This window comes from Coturnix japonica, chromosome 13, assembly GCF_054131305.1.
Source record: "Coturnix japonica strain WE chromosome 13, WE-NBRP24, whole genome shotgun sequence".
In the NCBI taxonomy this organism is placed as follows: domain Eukaryota; kingdom Metazoa; phylum Chordata; class Aves; order Galliformes; family Phasianidae; genus Coturnix; species Coturnix japonica.
The window spans coordinates 14,227,081-14,246,044 of record NC_140675.1 but is presented as its reverse complement, the minus strand read 5'-3'; the positions used below and the strand labels follow the sequence as shown (position 1 = coordinate 14,246,044).

General features: G+C 40.4%; 1 protein-coding gene across 14 annotated transcripts in view; it reads left to right on the top strand.

The window, feature by feature from the left end:
- ARHGAP17 (Rho GTPase activating protein 17) overlaps window positions 1–18,116 on the top strand; it is a 37,742-nt gene extending 19,626 nt beyond the window's left edge. For 2 of the 14 annotated variants that reach the window (XM_015876730.2, XM_015876725.3), the window contains 17 exons: window positions 825–901; window positions 1,968–2,079; window positions 2,273–2,349; window positions 2,559–2,670; window positions 3,583–3,651; window positions 3,813–3,894; window positions 5,897–6,024; window positions 6,377–6,488; window positions 7,019–7,100; window positions 7,516–7,596; window positions 8,102–8,215; window positions 8,463–8,554; window positions 8,692–8,848; window positions 10,077–10,319; window positions 12,209–12,372; window positions 12,785–13,399; window positions 17,193–18,116. In XM_015876730.2, coding sequence (XP_015732216.1) covers window positions 858–901; window positions 1,968–2,079; window positions 2,273–2,349; window positions 2,559–2,670; window positions 3,583–3,651; window positions 3,813–3,894; window positions 5,897–6,024; window positions 6,377–6,488; window positions 7,019–7,100; window positions 7,516–7,596; window positions 8,102–8,215; window positions 8,463–8,554; window positions 8,692–8,848; window positions 10,077–10,319; window positions 12,209–12,372; window positions 12,785–13,399; window positions 17,193–17,323 — 2,415 coding nt within the window. In that variant the 5' untranslated portion in view covers window positions 825–857 and the 3' untranslated portion in view covers window positions 17,324–18,116. Of the gene's footprint in view, window positions 1–824; window positions 902–1,967; window positions 2,080–2,272; window positions 2,350–2,558; window positions 2,671–3,582; window positions 3,652–3,812; window positions 3,895–5,896; window positions 6,025–6,376; window positions 6,489–7,018; window positions 7,101–7,515; window positions 7,597–8,101; window positions 8,216–8,462; window positions 8,555–8,691; window positions 8,849–9,206; window positions 9,267–10,076; window positions 10,320–12,208; window positions 12,373–12,784; window positions 13,400–14,312; window positions 14,337–15,996; window positions 16,042–17,192 lie in introns of those variants that run through there. The other 12 variants (XR_014933842.1, XM_015876728.2, XR_014933841.1 and 9 more) reach the window with 12 other exon arrangements.
- Window positions 18,117–18,964: the final 848 nt, after the last annotated feature.

Below are 18,964 nucleotides of genomic sequence, written 5' to 3'. Positions count from 1 at the left end.
GTACAGCTGTTCTTTGGTTGTCTTCTGAGACTAGTCTGAATACAGCCTGGCCTTCTCCATTCTGATCAGTCCCTGTGCCTGATGTTATCAAAGACAAGTGTGACTGTAAATTAATAATGTATATATAATTCCACATTTTGACATTATTTGGTAAAATACTCACTATAGTTCACCATCCAGATATAATAACATGAACTCAGAATACCTTAGTATTGTCAGGACACCCATTTCTGCATTGTGCTGAGTTCTTAACGCTTTCGTAAGAGTTAAGTAAAGGCAGTTGCTTTGCCTTGTTCATCAAGCTCCTCATGTTTACAATTGCCTTTGAGCACAGATTTCTCAAATTAACCATAAACCTTCTGTGCATACATAATTTCTGCCCCTTAACTTTCTTTAGCAAAGCCACAGGAAGGTTTCCTTGATGCATTAAATCCACAAATAATTAACATTCAAATTTTCTCCTTTTATTGAAAAACAATTATTCTAAAAATGGGCACAGAAAACATTACCATCTGCAGGGAAATGAATGGCCAAGCTGCTTAAATCTCAGGTTTAAAGCAATTCTCTAGTTAAAGCTACTTAGCAATGTTACAGTAGTTGTAGTACAATTTGGAATAGTCATTCAAACTCAAACTGCCTTTCACATGAACTGAGAACATGAATCTTTCAGCTTGAAACTTCTTGTGACTTTCATTTTCTTAAAGTCAAACAATAAGTTTCATATATGTATAATAGAAACAAAATGGAAGAAATATTTAGGGGCTTTATTCTGGAAAAGGTCAATAGCATTAAGTAAACTAAATACTGTTCATTCTGTTCCATAGAAAAAGCTTCCTCTAACAGCTCTTGCTCAAAATATGCAAGAAGGATCTGCCCAGCTAAGTGATGAAACTCTGTTGGGGTAAGTACCTGACTTTCTTTATTAATAGTTGTCTGAGATTTTATTCCTTGCAGAGCTCTAATTAGAGACTTTATATACACAAAGGCTGTTCTCCGGCTAATGAGACCAATATTTCTAGATTTTCTCTCTAACTCATGGGACTTAAAAGTGAGCAATCATTTCTTCTGGAACATTTCTAAAAACAAGTTTTAGGCTCGCTCTGAATTGCATTCCAGAGGATTCTGATATTCTGCTGTTGTAAAAGCTTTTGAAAATTACCTTATCTCCTTGTGGACTGTTAAAATGATTACCCCAATTTAAAGTTCAAAATCTAGTATAAATGCTACATTCTGCAGATTCACATCAATGGCTTCTAGTTTAAAGTAATGCCGGTTTCCTTAGTATTTCTTAGCTATTTTCAGGAAAGCAGTTGAAACAAACATCAATATGCTGAATTCCTGAAGCAACTGTTTTCTTGTTGCTGATGGAGATTCTAATGGAGACAGTGGGAAGAACCCAAAAACATCTGTGTGCATTTTTGCAAGCTGTTGCATAAGATTTAAACGTGGGTAAAAGTTATAAAGAGAATATGTTTTTATGTTTTCTTTAGAACAGGCTTGAAGCAAAGGTCAAAGTATGATTTTGGAACCTGTAACTGCTTCCTTTTGATTACCTGCAATTACAGCATTAAGGCTTTTTTTTGTATTAAAGTGGCTTAGGAGAAAATTAAATACTGCATTGAGCCATTTTTTCTGTGCCTGGTAAGATGGAAAGATAAGCTTCAAAATAAATACTAACTTTTCTGTTCTTGGGACCATTATAATCATCTAGTGACTTAAAGTCTCCAAAACTATTGTAATGGTTAAGGAATTACAGACAGCAAAGGTTTAATAGCACTCCTTGCCTATACAGAGTTTGCCAATGACAGCATAGAACAGCTTGTTTTTATGGCATTAATGACTTGCTTTGTACAATGCAGGCTTTCTAAAAGGGTAGTAAAGAGCAAAGCCCCACAATTGTTATTTTGAATCTTTCTTCTTTAGTCAATAGTAACTCACATTGCAACCATTTCCTACAATTCTTAAAGGAAAATGCTAGATACGTGTGGTGATGCAGAGAATAAATTGGCATTGGAGCTCTCCCAGCATGAAGTACAGATTGAAAAAGACATTTTAGAACCACTGAGCACGCTAACAGAGGTAAGTCACGTCAGCCTGGCTGAAGAAATAAATCTGGATTTTTATGTATCAACTGCACAAAAAAGGTTTATCTCCTTGCTAATATGATAGATAGCTAGTCATGAGTTACTGGTGGAAAGTGAGTGTGAATTCTGCAAAATGCAGCATGATGCACTCTTCAGAAACAAATGTATGTCTTGAATTCTGGTTCTAGGTAGAGATTCCCAACATTCAGAAGCAGAGGAAACAGCTTGCAAAGCTGGTTTTGGACTGGGATTCTGCTAGGGGAAGGTAAGAAGTATTTTAAAATGCTTAATCCTACACTGTTCACGTTGGCTTCTTGTTGACACCTGTTCTGATGTTGGTATTTGCTTACCTGAAGACCCCTGAAATGATTTGCTTTTTCTGGTCAAAAGAAAACAATTTTAGAAGTGAGCCCTCAGTGCACATTCTTGATTAGTACTGGATTTTGCCAAATGACAGAAGCCTTTCTTCTGCAGGTATAACCAAGCCCACAAGACTTCAGGAACAAATTTTCAAATGCATCCTTCAAAAATAGATTCCCTTAAGGAAGAAATGGATGAGGCTGGAAATAAAGTAGAACAATGCAAGGTATAACAAGAGGCATCTCTGTTGTTTACACATATCTCTCATTAGCAACAATAGCAACCAGAGTACGGCTGCTTCCATAAGCCTTGCTTGTGGCACTAGCTGTCTTGCTTGTAGTCACAAGTTACATGTCTGGTAATGAACTGTATGTTTTAACGATATAATTAGGGTTAGTTAAACACTGAAGTGCTTTCATTAAGAGGAGCTTTACTTTTCAGGATAATTATTTTACATTGTTTGCTGGTTTACTCTGAAACAACTATAAGAAGAAAGTACCTTAGCCTTGACTTAAATGTTCAGGGTGTCTGTATGCCTTCAGCCACTGAGTAGCCAGGAGGTGTGAGCACAGCTATGGGCAGTTTACATTCAGTTTCACCAGCTATGGGCAGTTTACATTCAGTTTCACTTCTCAGTTGTTGAATGCTAGATTACGATGCAGTTGAACTGAGACTCCAAAACCTTATCTTTTCATTCCAGGATAGGCTTTAAATAATCCTGCCATACAATCCAATTACCACCTTCTTTACTGTATTAAGCAGGCATTTTGAATGAATTCTGCTTGAAAGAAAATGAACTGTGTGGTCTTAAAGCATTGTTACCAACTATTCAGAAATGAAGTGTACTCTTGGGTGTACTTTTCCTAACAAAAGCAGAATATAGTTTCTATATTGTGTTCTCACAGAATTATAAGATGCTGTCTAAAATGTGTGCTTTTAACCCAGAGGAAGAGTTAGGAATTACCAGTAGTTCATCCCATTAATTTATTTTGAGCTTACCACTTAGTGTGTATTGCAGAGTGGGTGGATGTAGCCTGAATCAATAGTTCAAATTTACTGCAGGCAAGAAAGATGTGTATAAGTTGGAATACCTTTGTAAATTTTGCTTGCTGTTCTGCATCCTTTTCTTTATTCAAAGGATCAACTAGCAGCAGATATGTATAACTTCGTGTCCAAAGAAGGAGAATATGCTAAGTTTTTTGTTATGGTGAGTATTTTTTTTCAGTATGAGCTTGACTGCAGCACTTACGCATAGACACTCAATTCTGAAAGATCACATTTTATGTGCTAAACCTTCTAGTCTTATGTTGTGTACTCATCAGAAGCTAACGCTCTTTTTGTTTTTTAAAATGTGGCTTCTGTTCTCAGTTATTAGAAGCACAAGCAGATTACCATAGAAAAGCATTAACAGTCATAGAAAAGGTCCTACCCGAAATTCAAGCCCATCAAGGTAAAGTAACCTGTGCTCTGGCTGATGCTTCTCCTTGCCTGTGCCACCTATGCACAATATTCTTCTTCTTTATCTTGATTCTTTTGCATGCAGTCTTAATAAATAAGGTCATTTTGATCTACTTAACAATTTTGCATTCCCAAGCATAATTCCATCTTTGCTCTTTTCTCTGGAGTTCTCCAGCCATATTTTAACACTCTAATAGAATACTAAGGATCTGTGTCCAAGAGGATAAAGGATTTTTTTCTATTTATCATGTGACCTTTTGCTAATTAATACCTGACTTTTCCAGACAATGAAAATTTGAAACTTCTTTGTTTCTTGAATAGCTAGTAGGCAATCAGCAGATAATTTCCCAAGATTCTAAACAGCTTTTTTTTTCCCTCCCTCCTATGTAGCCTTTTTCCCAATGTACACACTGCAGTGTTGAGTTTGCTGTGCTGAATATCAGCAGTTAACGGGCTAGTAAGAGAGCTGTATCTCTTCCCCATGGTACTAAGCGTTTCATTGTCAGCATAAAATAAGGAGAGTCATAAATGGTTTGGTCTGAAGATGCACCGTGTGCTATTGAAATTACTATCCTAAATTCTGACTGTACTGATTCTGAATCTACTGATTAGTAGAGGTAGGTTGAACAAAGTCTGAGTGACATTCAGAGCTGAACTCAACTATAGCAGGTTATATGCATATTATAAAAAGATGAACCATTAAACTAAAGATGCCAAGAAATATGAGCATCTTGCTGAAAGATGACAGAGAATGATCTGTTCTCTGTAGATCTGATGAAATGCAAAGTAACAAACAAACGATACTTATGCAGGGTTAGGGCTGCATTATGGCTGCGTGGAAGGCTCTGTTTACAAGATACAGATCCAGCTGGTTTAATTTTCCTTTGTTGCTTAGCTGCTTTGTGCAAAGCTTTTCATATGGTGAGTGCTTCAGTACAGATTAGCCTTCCTTAGAAGGTGTCCCCAGAGGGATACGATCTGAGTGGGCCAGTGTCTAAGTGTAGGTTGTGACTGCAGTTGTTTCTAGCTGCAGTTGACTTTGACTATGACTTTGAACAACTACTGAGATGTCTTTGTTTGCTGTAACTTGTAAAACTGATGAAAATAGCATGGACCTCTCATGGTACATTACTGAATGAGGGGAAATAAAGCCATGCGAAGGGGATATAGTTAATATGTTGTTGGTTCTTTTTTCTCTAAAAAGAAAAACAAAAATTCTTTGCAGAAATGCATCGTGTCTTTGGAGGACTCCTTCAACATCTTAACCTTTTTTCCATACAAAAGAAAGAATGCATCTTTACTAACAATTAATAACGTTTTACATCTGCATTTTTCAATTAAGACAGCAGAAATAATGGGTGAAAAATAACTTCCAGGAAACAAATTCACATTCCATTTGGAGAAATGTGTGCCAATTCTGACTTCAAAAGCTAAGGAACAATCAGAAGATGTTAAGGTGAAAATCTGTGCGAGTGTTAGTGATATACTGCAAATGAGATTGTAAGATTAGTAACACCTATTTGAAGTTGTTGATTTTTAAATCAGCAATAAACTGAGTGTTACATTAACAGCTCTGTTTTATATGTACCTTTAACACAGGTAAAACTCGAATCAGCCCAGGTCCTGAAATCTGGGCAAAGTTTTTCTCAAAGATTCTTGTTAACCTAAGACTTTTGGAGTCTTACTAAATCAGAATCAATGTAATTTTCAGACATGTCACAGCCTAGTAAGATATGCTTTCAGTTATATGAAAGATACATATTTGGTTTCCCATCCAGAAAGATGCAGAAGTATTTTTTTTTACTGAGAATACTCACAGACTCATGTTCTCTTTACTCATCATATGAGGGATGTTACCTATCAAGGTCTGTACAACTCCTACCATGTTCTGAAAATTTCTTAGCTGTAGTAGAGGCTTTCTTCTTTACTTGCCTGGGATGTAATTCAAGTGATTGTTAGATATTTTGCTCAGTGTTTTGGTACTCTTCAATTAGACAAATGGACTGAAAAACCAGCTTTTGGAACTCCATTAGAAGAACATCTCAAGCGCAGTGGTCGTGAAATTGCAATCCCTATTGAAGCCTGTGTAATGATGCTTCTGGAGACGGGGATGAGGGAGGAGGTAGGTAACACTATGTCACGCATAATGAAGGATAGGAGAAAAATGTAGTGAAACTCATGGACTGATGTCTGTGCTTCCTAAGTTTACTTAAGTAACTTTTCTTATTAATGTAGATAACAAGTCTTGTAACACAAAGGCTTCAGCACTATTTGTAGTGTATTTGAGATTGTAGAATGGAAAATGGATAATGGACCAAGGAGTGATGGGGGACCACCACTGGTTATGGTATGAAGTGTTGTCAGATGGTGTTGATGCATCAAGAGTCAGCTTGGTAAAGCAGTATAAAGTGAAGACACTAAACTATAAACTGCTTTGAGAGAGTCATAAAGCTTTTATTTTTTTTATCATGCAGGGCTTATTCAGAATTGCTGCTGGAGCCTCCAAGTTAAAAAAGCTTAAAGCTGCCTTAGACTGTTCAACTTCACAACTTGATGAATTTTATTCTGATCCCCATGCTGTTGCAGGTACTATGAATGCTCTGAGTCAAAACAGATGCAAATGGATAGAACACAAGTTTATTCTGTTCGTTTAACTGTTGACTTGCTACGGTGTTGACCTCTGTGCAGATAAACAGTGAATGGAAGTAAAATGAAAGGTCAATTAATTGAGTAACTTAACATGGTTATGCATACGGCACACATGCTGAACATACTTGATACGCCTGCATGCCAGAGTAGTGATTAAAATTCAGGTGATTGTGGTATTTCCAATATTATATTTCTCAATTGATCATGCTGGCACTTCTCATGAGACTAGAGACATATGTAGCTTTACTAAGGTTGTTTTGAAGGATGCTTCATAATTTGATAATACACATTTCTGTCTAATTACAGTAATGGCCAACATGCTTCTTATGTTCAGTGTTGAAGAGATTATGGAAGTGTCAGACTGTCCTGATATTTCACTGGAACTGGAGTACCGTTGCATAGATAAAATAGCAATTTTAAGTAGACTGAAAACATTGGCTAAGAAATTTGCCTATTCCACATTGCAGGTGCCTTGAAGTCCTATTTGCGAGAATTGCCAGAGCCTTTAATGACTTACAGCCTTTATGAAGAGTGGACACAAGCTGCAAAGTAAGCATGCTACAAATGGTTATGTAGAAAAAGTTCGGTTTTTTTGTCAAATTTGGATCCTCAGGTGAACTCAAAAGTCCAAGCCCACATTGTTTCTGAACACGCAGATGTTTTCTCTAGCAAATTATGTGTTGTACCTTAATATTAATGGTCAAATGTGGTGAAATGTCTAGCCATTTTATCTTCAAATGTAAGGGCTGCTTTCAGGCTACTGCCTGAATGGTGTTGATGCTTAAGCAGTTTTGGCTTTGAAGATTGAGATAATTCAAACAGTTGAAAAGCAGGTTGTTGAATTACCAAGTACAACAATGATTAGGCATAAATGGAAAATTATACAGTCATTTCTTTTTGTTCTCTTCAGAAATTATTGTGATCTGGAAGAAAGATGCAATACATCTTTTTTTTTCCCTTTCAGTATTCAGGACCAGGATAAGAAGCTACAAGAATTATGGAAGATTTGTAACAAATTACCTAAGCATTATCATGCTAATTTCAGGTACTGTGCACGTGTATTGACTTGTAGTGCTTAACCATCAGAGCTGCTGTGCAGCTGATTTTATATTAATTAGCTGAAACTCTAATTCTCTATTTTTTTATTTATTTATTTATTTTTACTTGGCCAAATTCTATTAGATTTATAAAATGTCATCCTGTTTCATCGAGTTAGTCTGTGTGCAAGAGCTTGGTAGTGGTAGAATTTTTCAGCCAAGTTAATTCACTACTGACTATAGCAAAATAGCGATACACAGAACTCTTCCATTTAAAGGATTATGCTTTTGGCAGTAATAGGAGTTCTTGAATTTTTGCCTAGTTGTCTTCAGTAAGAAAAACTCTCAGTTGGTAATGTCCTCTCAAATGATCATAGTGATTAATTGCTGTGTGTGTGTATATATATAAATATATATAACTTGCTATTTATGTCCTCAGCGTTGTACTAACTTCCATCACATTATATGGTAAAAATTCACCGGTGTTTAATTAGTCTTTTTAATTTTTTTTAGGTATTTAATCAAATTTTTAGCAAAGCTTGCACAGAACAGTGATGTCAACAAAATGACGCCCAGCAATGTCGCAATAGTCTTGGGCCCCAACTTGTTATGGGCAAAAACAGAAGGGTAAGTGGTTTTAGGAAAGGTACAAAACAAAACTCCCCTGAAATTGTGGAATTTCGCATCAGGTTGTTTTAAATCATGTAGACTCTTCACAGCAACAGTGTACTTGCTTAAAAAAATACTTAAAGTTGCTCTGTGTACCTGGAGTGTGCTGGCTCTTCACGCTTAGCATAACATGCCATTTAAGGCCAGATCTCTGTTCTTACTTTGACAGAACTGTTATGTGCTATTCTGTGCATCTCTTCCACAGATCCCTTGCTGAGATGGCGGCAGCAACTTCAGTCCATGTGGTAGCAATTATTGAGCCGATTATTCAGCATGCAGACTGGTTCTTCCCTGGAGGTAAATTCTTGCTGTAGTTAAAGGAATTCTGTATTTGTGATAACCCTTTGAAGGTAAACCTCCAGTAGCATTTTTTTTTTTAAGTGACACCATTCTGTATATATATGTCATCTGATGAATGTTGTCTTTTTTTCCAGATCAAGACTTCAACGTGTCTGGGGCATTTGTTGCAGTTCCTGCTGTTAATTCTAATCATTTGTCACACACTGGGAATGAATACGATTCTGGGACACTGGAACGGAAGAGGCCTGTGAGCATGGCTGTAATGGAAGGGGATTTGTTGAAGAAGGAAAGGTATGTTTTGTTCTCAGATTAGGTTTTAAGTCTTCGCTCCTGAGAACTGGACTACTTAGGCTGTAGTTAGGCACGTGTTTAGTGGTCTCAGGAGGAGAATTTTGTAAAAATACTGTAGGTAACAAGAGTGATTTATTTTCCCCCATGTTACTGCAGCCTGAGGAAGGTTCAAAGGTAATGTACTGGATATACTCTGTGCATGACTTTAAAATAAAAAAAAAAAAAGGCAGATATTACTGCTTCCAATCACCATCTTCCTATTACAGATGTGGGGGGTCTGAAATCCAGTGAAACAGAAGTGTATGTAGTAACATCTGTCAGTATCTAACTTCTGGTATCCCATGGCTTCTTTTCAAAGCCCATAAGCCGAGGTGGTGTTACCTGATGCCTTCATGATAAGACTTCTGATTTGAAGATGGTACAGTATACCATGGCAAATAGTAAAATGCTAAAAAAAAGATTAAAACATGCTGTTTTCCCATATAACATGCAGTGTAACACTCATTTATTATCACTCATACCATGAATATTGAAGTGATGTGCTGTTTTGTTTATAGCTATTTATGCAAATGTTAAATTGTTACCTCAGTGCTAACTGCGGTTAGCCACATGTAATTTTATCAGTGCTGACAGAAGGAGCAGGAGAAAATCAGTTCAGGATTTGTTGTCTTTAACACAACAGGCATAAAGTTCAGTTCTAGAATATACTAAACACATTCTCAAATCTGTTAGTTTCTTTATCCATAGTTAAATAGGGGTGCCTTTTCCTTTGAACAGAGTAAATCATGGAAGCATATATCCAGTGTCATTTCTAGTCTGTCTTGAAATCTGTACAATAGCTTAGAGATTATGACCAGTGAATTTTGTTTCTATTACATACCATACTTAGAGAATAGGTGGTCTGGTGTGAAAGGAAATAGTCAGTATTTTTACATGTAAATACATATGTTTTGACCTCATTGTCATCAGTGTCCGTCTTCAAATGTTATTGAGTAACTTGTTCTACTTATGTTTAGTTTACCCTTTGTGCAGATAAGCCAAGTAGTGTTGCATGTCTTAACATTAATGGTGTTATATGCAGACAATGGGAGCTTTCCTCGTTGCTGCTTTGCATGCTAGGCAACAGGGGTTGCACTTGTCTTTGTGGGTTGTAACAACCTGTTGTCTTGTTGCTTTAGTTACCTGGTGTTGGCTGGCGTGGTGTGTTTACTCTCTCTTCTTTCTGTAGCTTTGGTGTCAAGGTTATGGACTTCCAAGCAAACCCTCGGAGATGTGGCACTATAAATAGAAAGCACACATCCCCAGCTTTCCAGCCACCACTTCCACCCACAGAGGCTGGCATGCTGGCTCATTCTGGAGCGGAGCAGCACTCACAAGCTGCTGTGGCTGAAACAAGCCCAGTGGGTGCTGGTTTTGCTCTCTCTGCTGGCACAGCAGAACAGTTACAAAGTCAAGGAAATGAGGATGTCAGGTAAGAGGTACGGCTTCTGCTGGCAGTGGTTTAGCAAGCTGCTTCAACAGCAAACTGATAATGTCAGCTGTGTCAGCTTCTAATTAGAGGGCGTGTTGTTGTATGCAGTCTTCTCAGGTGTGGGCAGAAGCACTGTAAAAGAGCTCTCTTTCAACGTGTATTTATGATCTTTTAATTTGAACATCTAGAATTGGTCTTCCTAAAATAAGGAATTCCTTCAGGAAAAAATCATGAAGAATACTAAAAAAGATTGTGATTACTGCCCACGTTGGCCTTTCCAAATTGCACTGCAGAGGTGTCCATGCAGCATGACTGTCATTTTGCTGCTGAAAGAACAAAACCTGCCAGTGGCAATGCTAGAAACCCATTGGTCTTGTTTGTTGTTTCTTGTTCATGTCATTTGGATTTGTCTTTTTCTTCTGTGGCAAGTGTTAGTGGTGACTGGACTCACTAGAAAACCAGAAATCAGTTTGTCATATTTCTTTAGGAGAAGCATTTATACAGACTTTTTAGTTACTTAATTATGATGGAAACTCATATAAGGAAAGATATAATCATATCTTTGGTATTAGAATACATGGATTCACGTAGCTTTGACTCTTCATGTATGGTGAATGCAGCAGTTTGCTTTTATTGTTCTTGAGATCTGAGAGATGGAGCAAATGCATGAAAATGCTCATAATGCTCCCTAAGCATTAATCTCTTGGGTAGCATCTTACATTAAAAAGCCATCATGGAGTTTTATGCTGCACTGATTCATTTGCAAAAAGATCTCATTTAAATATCCTTGTAGACCAGTATTGCTTCAGTGATGTCTCTTGTGGCAGAGGAAGCTAAAATGAAACCTTAAGTTGTAGCATCTAAAAACTACATTTAAAGTCTGCACAAACTCAGCATACGAGTACTTGAAATTTAATAACAGCATCTGAAGAAAATAGGGTTGTGTTGCACTAGTGAGTAATTGAAAGGTTTTTGTTGTTCTGAGATGGAGATGATGTTGCAGAGAGAAATGAATAAAGACTGCAAGTGCATAGGAAGTAAGACGAGGAGGCACTGTGCAGAACCACCTTGGCTGGTTCATTCTCAGTTGTTGTTTCTCTCCAGCATCAAAAAGAAAGAACTGAGATGTCCTGAAGTGAATTTCAGGGGTTTAACTGGGATTGTTCAGGTGCTTGTCTAAGACTGGACTCCCTTGATCAGAGGAAGTGGGGTGAAAGTTTCATTCCAGGTAGAGGGGGGAGTTTCAGCCAGTGAGGAGAGAACCGCTATTCTCTCCACACCCACAGCTTTTGCAGTCTCTGAGAGTCTGCAAAGGCTCCACCAACTTGAGCAGCGAGGGCTACATCTGCTTAGTCTGTGTGAGTTACACAGCAAGTTAGTTTTCTTTTGTTTTTTTTGGCAGAGCTTCAGAGCAACACAGTTTACTCCTTGCCAGTGAACTGGATGTGATGCTGTGACAGAGTGTTTGCGGAAAGTTAAGTTATAGGAGCAGTGAATATATTTGAGTGAGGAAATGAGAGAAGGCATTTTATGTGAACTTCATTGGTGAGACACTTCTTAGAGAATCTAAAGGGCGCTCTAGTGTGGAGACTGTGCTCTGAGTACTAGTATTTAATTCAAACAGGTGTTGTGGTGCTGCAGAACTACTTGGATTCCTGATTTAATTTGGTAATGGATCTTTTGAACAGGTTTGCCTGAAACCTACTTGTGAATTTTGCGAAGAGTTCTAGCAGTGCTCAGTTTGCCAGTAATAACAGCCAGTGCAGAAGGTTTTTGAGATGTTTGAGGGTCAGAACTAGAGCATGGTTCATACTGTAAGCCTGAAAGGTGCAGTTAATGCAGAAAGCATTTTATAATCAACTTCTGACTTGAAACTTTTGATTTTTCAGTACCTCAAAGCCTAAGGACAACACAACCTCGGCTACTCCTCCACCCGTGAGAAATGGTGGGCATGTGAGCACTGCCCCAAACCAGTCAGCAAGTAGCACTAATCAGCTTTCGGTTAATCAGCCACAAAATGCAGCAGGTCCCAGTCCCCATTCAGTGAGGAGAGGTATGATTTTTTGTTTGTTTGTTTGCCTTTTAAAGCTCTAGGTTCCAATTGTTCTTTATGTACTGTAAAAATGCTCGCTAAAATTACCTTCATGCCTTCCTTTATTCCAGACTGTGGTTCAGTTCCCTTGCCTTTCACTAGGGCCTAGCTGTATATATCTTTGGATTCCTTCATGAGTGCTGGTAGTAATATTATCAACACTGTTTATTGAAGTCACTTGACTGTTGATTGGTAAACCAATATATACCAATATGTGCATTTCTGTAGTTTCCTATTGATACCGCTTTTATTTTGCAATGCACCATTTTATTTTGGTAATATACTTAAGTGTTCCACAAAGCTATTGATTCCTTCCTTTAGGAGTTTGGTATCACAACATACAGCCATGAAATCTCCCCTCTTCCTTTCACAGCTGTTAAAAAGCCTGCACCAGCACCTCCCAAGCCAGCCAACCCCCCACCAGGGCAGCCAGGAAGCCAAAGCTCTGCCCCAGCTGCTCAGCCGCCTTCTATCTCTCCAAAGCCACTTGCCAGAAGCTCTTCTCCTCCTGCCCAACATGCAAACCAGGGAGCAGCCCTGCCCTCCAGTTCCCAGGTTTCTGCACCTCGGCGATACTCCAGCAGCCTTTCCCCTATCCAAGCTCCCAGCCACCCACCACCACAACCCCCAACGCAGGCTACTCCTCCACTGCAGCCCAAAGCAAACAATCAAGCATCTCCTGCTGCACCCAGCAGTGAACATGGACCAGAGCAGCCCTGTTACACTCCTCCGCAAACTCCAACACCACCCGATACACCCCCTCTAGGCAAGCACAGTACTAGCTCCCCACTGTCACAGCCGCAGTCATCTACTCAAGACACCTCACAGTCTCACTCTCCACCTCACAGTGGCACACTGCCAAGGCCACGGCCTGTGCCCAAGCCCAGAAACAGACCCAGTGTTCCCCCTCCTCCTCATCCTCCTTCTCAGCTGGCTGGAGATGGTATTATTGCAAATCCCACGCAAACAGCTTCCAAAATAGTAACAGGTGAGTGGATTCTTTCATATTGAGTGCCTCCTCAGGGAGTGGAAATGAAGAAAATGTTTGTAGCTATATGTAATTTTATTTTGAAATTGAAAAGCAATTGAAATACTGAACTCACAGCTAGGATGCACACATACTTGTTCTTCACGTGGGGATCTTGAGTGTGTAGTGAAGGTCTCCTTTCTTGAGGCAGAAAGACTTGGGGGAAGTGTGCATTAGCTTGCTTTTTTCTTTTTCCTATGCTGGATGCAAGACACTGGAGTAGGGACAAACTGCACAGGGCTTTCTCCAGCCTCAGCATCGTGGCAATCTGCTGGGCTTGTGCTTTGGTTTGCTGAAAAGGCAAATAATTTGGAGAAGGGAGAATATGCCATCAGGAATTGTATATTTCAGGCTTTACAGGAGATAATAGATCAGCAAAGTGATCACTGATACGTGTTCTAGAACAACAGATGTAAATGCTGAGTGTTTTATTCTGTGAGCATGAAGCCTTCTGATGGGGTTTTTAAGAAATCTGGATTCTGAAGTGTCAAATACATTTAACTAATGTCTAGATTGATCTTTATACTTCAAGTGCAGACTTTTTTCTCTTTCTGTCTTCTCACATGAACTTAATGAAGCTCATAGTTATTAGCTTTATAGGGATAATATTTAAATGTTGGGAAAGAGTTGATTGCTGAAGAAAGTAAAAGCTAGCAGATCTTGAAGTGTGCCTTCTGATGAGTCTACTTGGTTTAGGAAGTTCTGAAGGAAAAGATAGCAGGTGTAAGACACTAATGCTTTTAAACCTACTCATGTTCAATAATGGTTAAAACTTTCTAATGACACTGCAGCTTCTGAACAATGAGACTAATGTTTTGGAATGCAAAGTGTAAATTCTGTTGCCTAACAGCTTTACCCCATGGTGCCTTCACAGGTGGGGATGGTTACTGCGAATAAGGTTTGTACTTACCAGAAACATGCAATATAAGCTCAAATGCTCCTGCACAGCAATATTTTTATTTGTAGCTTTGTTTTGTATATGCGCTTTGGAATACGTGCACTCTGTCAACTCTGTATGTTATCTCATGTCATTCTGCGTGTAAGACATACTAGGACCTGTGCTCAACTTCAATCATCCTGTGAATATTAATTCATAATTTAGAACAAACGGTAGAAAGAACTGTAGTGAATAACGCCTCCCACAGTCACCAGGTGTGAAGCAGTGACCCATTTAAAATGGATTTCTTCTCAGTGCAGGCAAATGTTGCAGCTTGTACTTTTTCATCCAGTTCAGTGTTTTGTGGATGCATTTTAGTGTAGCTCTACTCTGGGTTTTCAGTTATTTTTACTTGGATCTCATTTGGCAAAGTACACGATTGTGTGACTAAACCCCTTTGCAGATGCAGCAGCGTCTGCATTCTGGCATATTTGCATTCTGTCAGCCCCAGCCTTGCTTATAGTCTGTTCAATTGCAGCTGCCAAACAGCACATTAATAATCTCACTGATACATAACAGCTCAGTAATATGCTACCTTTTTAAGGTAACAACTGCCTGACAGGCTGGAAAAGTTGAGGTTGCATTCCAGAATTACCTCAAGGTCAGAAGTATAGTTTTATATACAAGAAATTAGCAATAAATGAGCAGTTAAGCAACTAAAAAGTAGCTTTGTTATATAACGAGATATCTCCTGATTGTACTCCTGCTCTTTCTATCAGCATCTCTAAAATAAAAAGGCAGTTCATTTCAAAACTGAATTCAGCCTTAAGGCTGTAGGTTCTGCATCTTTACAGCACTTGTGCAGAAGTTGAGGATGGGAACAATGCTGATGAGTCTAACTCCAAATAAAGAGAATTTATCTGGTTCTGGGGATATTGCTGTAATGCAGTTAGGCGGAATTTGTTTTACCCCAGTGTAACTGGAGAAATGCTCACCTACCGAGTAATAACCAGCTGGTATGCAGAGAGCTGCTCCATTAGTGGGGGAGTTTAAGTTACAAAGCATCTGCCATGTGATGGTGGTTGTGTGAATTACCACAGCAGTGCTGACTTCCAGGGAAAGCACATTTTCAGTAGCTAGTAGTATAAGTAGGACACAGAGGCTACCGCAGCGGAGAGTCTGTCAAGGAAAGCTGATGATGAAGGATTCTTTAGCAAAGCTGGTAAAGGAATCTAGAAAACCTGGTGTGTTTCAGTGCAGGGTCATCCAGCTTTTCCACATCAGTCCTTTCTATTTTCCTTTAGAGAACATTTGTTCTGAATTAACACCACTGCGTATTACATAAGAGTATCTGCTCTAACATTTACACACGCACATGTAGTATTTGTTTTTTAAGCACTGGCTGGTACTATAAACTGACTTATCTGATTCACAATGTGAAGTAACTACTTTCAATTTTAACCTTAAATAATGGAGCAAGGGAAACCAGGAATAATAGAAGCCAAAATGAAGTTGCCAGCAGACTTTGTAATATAAGCATGAGAATTCTGAATGGTTTTCAGGACACTACTGAATATTTGTCCATATTGTGGGCAGTAATACCTCAAATTCTATTTGCAGTATTAAAGTTACGAGCCCTAGAAAAGAATATTCTAATCAAAAATTTTATTAAATAATCTAGATGTTTGACCAGCTTTCAGTATGAACTGTATTGGAAAGTTCAATGGTAAGGAAAAGGCATATGATTGGCCAACAATGTTGCTAATTTGTAATCATGTGTGTGCTAATGCCCACTACTAACCCGTCACAAATAACACTGCTTGCTTGCATTATTGTTACTGTGGCATGCGAAAAGCATGGCTGTGTATGCTTGCTTTTATATTAACATACTAAAAGTTTGGAAGACTAGAATGTTGTAAAACTCCTGTTTTGACTGGCCAATTTCACATTTTACTACTTCAGCTTATTGAAAATCATAGTTAGAAATCCATGTATTTTATACAGCAGTCCATTTTGTGTTTAGCTTAGCTGTACAGTTAATTACAAATACTCCTTTCCTTTGTCATTTCATACTGTGTCTCCTTTTTGAGAAGATCTTGTCCTTCGTTAAGCAGTAGCAGCAGGGAGGGCTTTGTGGGCTTCTAAAACTGAAGCGCATCTCTTGAATCATTTTCTGAATGAAAGCTGGGCAGTAGTGACAGATACTGGGGAGAATTCAGTGTCTCTGCTGCTTGGGTTCAGTGCCACCTTCTCTATGGTTGGCCATAGCGTGAGGAATTGAGTGGGCCTGGGAAAGGAATGGGAGACACTGCCTTGGGCTTCACCTCTGTATCTGCTATCCGTGTTGTTTAGCTCAGAACAGGATATTGTTGCACATAGGAGATGAGTGTTGCCTCAGATTTCTTCCTCTTATGTCAGTGCCTCCTGCTGACACCATACACGTGCCTGTTGCTCCTAAAAGCTGCGGGTGGTGCCCTCTGGGCTGGTACGGAGGAGCTCATTTATGCTTTGTGACCATCCTGGTCTGATGTGACTGCCCAGGGTATAGAGCATCACTTTCTGGGGGCCTTGAGGAATGTGACATTGTCATATTTGCTCTCTGCCATTCATAGGAAATAAAAGCATTTATGTACATGGCTAAAAGAAGGTATGCAGGAGAAATGACCCCAGGGTGAGATTACTAGTTTGGCTTAGCCCAGTGTTTCTGTTGTATGAGTGTGCGTGCCAGCCCTCTGTCGGAGAAATCCTTGTTGATAAAAGCCCTTGTTGGTCCTTCCTTTCCCTTTTCTTCCTAAGGAAACGCAGCAGCAATGCACTACTGAGTGAGGTGTCACTGTCCAGAGTATTAAACTTGCTCTTCCATTTTATTTCCTGCAGACTCCAATTCCAGTATTCCTGAACCACTTCAAAACCCTTCTGCGGAGCTTCCTACAGAGGCAGCGGGCAAAGAACTGCACAACCACCTCCCTTTAGATATTGACAATGACACAGAAAGCACTGCCCTGTGAAGGAAACCAAACCTGCTTTCCTTTCCTGATGGGAAAACTGACAGAGCCCAACAGTGAAAAGCTTCTTGTGCCGGCACAGAAACCTGTGTGAGCACATTGCTGCAGGGTGCAGGAGAGCTGTAATGATCTGTGAGCCTCAACGGTTACCCACATCCCGGATGGAAGGAATTAATCACTGCAGAAACATGCATAGGAAGCGTAGCTGCTGCTGGTACCGAATGGTATCAGCCAGATTCCAAACGAATTTTTAAGAAGCGAATTATTAGTTATTTAAAGTTGCATGTATTTACGGAAGTAATCTTTTTAATGGCGCGGTTTTAGCCCTTTTATTCTAGTTGTTAGACGTTACAAGGAGAGAGAGAGGCCTTGCCAGAGACATTCCCTCACTGATTTGCTGCAGGTTTATGTGATGTTGAACCAAAGCCGGCACAGCGGCGGTGACTGCTGGCTCTGTCACTGCTCACTGTGTGCGCTCAGTGCCTTGACGGACTGCGACTGCAGGAGGAACCTCCCTGTATCGTAATCATTTCAGCGCTACTCTGTGATCAGTACCTAACCCGTATTTCATAGTTATTTGTATTAACCAGCCTGCTATTTTTTTTTTTGTTTATGTGGAATTAATGACTGTTTTGAGGGGAGAAAAAACAACCTGTGGAAGTTGGTTTTGTGCTTTCATAGGAAACGGTTGGATTTTGGGAAGGAAAAAAAAAATACAAAAATAAGAAACTTTGAACATTTGTTTTGATGCATCAGTTGGGTGAGCCTTTATAAAATTAAAGACCGTCTTTTGTCACCCTGAGCCCTCTTCATTCTCATGCGCCAAAACCTCCACCTCCATGGTGGCCACGTACCGGGTTTTGCCCTTTAGCTCTTTACAGGTGCAATCAGTGCTACCTGTGAACCTGTCCATGTTCTGACAGCCCCGATACGAGGAGGCCAGGTCTTTTCCCGAGCACCAAAAGCCGCTCTGCCGCTGCTGTGCCGCCCTGTGCCGGCTCCAGCTGCGATCACAGCCCTGAGGAGAGGCTCCTCGAGCCGCCCTGTTGCTGGCCGAGTGCGCGGGCTGGGCCAGGATTGGGTGGTTTGGGCGGGGCGGGAATGTCTGCGAGTCGGGATTGGGCGAAGCGAAGCGAGGCGGGAAGAGGGGGGCGGGACGAGCGCTGACTGGGCTGAGGCAGTGATTGGGCGGAGCGAGGCGGTCCTGGATTGGTTCCCGCTGTAGCCGTCTTGGCACTGATTGGCTCTAGGGCCAGTGGGAGGCGGGGCTAGGAGGTGAGATTATAAAAGCGCGTGCTGAGGTGTGAGGGAGTGTCGGCGGAGAGACGGCGGCGGCGGCGGCGGCAGCGGCAGCGAAGGGAGCGGCGGCGGCAGAACTGGGAACGGCGGCGGAGCAGAGCGGAGCGGAGCGCGGTGAGACTGGCCGGGGAGCCGCGACTGGGGGCCGGCGAAGTGATGGAGGGACTGGCCATTGGCCACCGCGGCACTGTGCGAACAGGCTGCGTAGGGTGGGCGTCGCCTGTGGGCGCGCTCTGGAGGTGGAGCCGCAGAGAGAAAGGACGAGTCCGTGTGGCACCTGCGGGAAGGCTGAGGAGCAGAGCTGGAGGTGAAAGGGCCGAGCAGCTGAGAATAAAGATCGTGTGG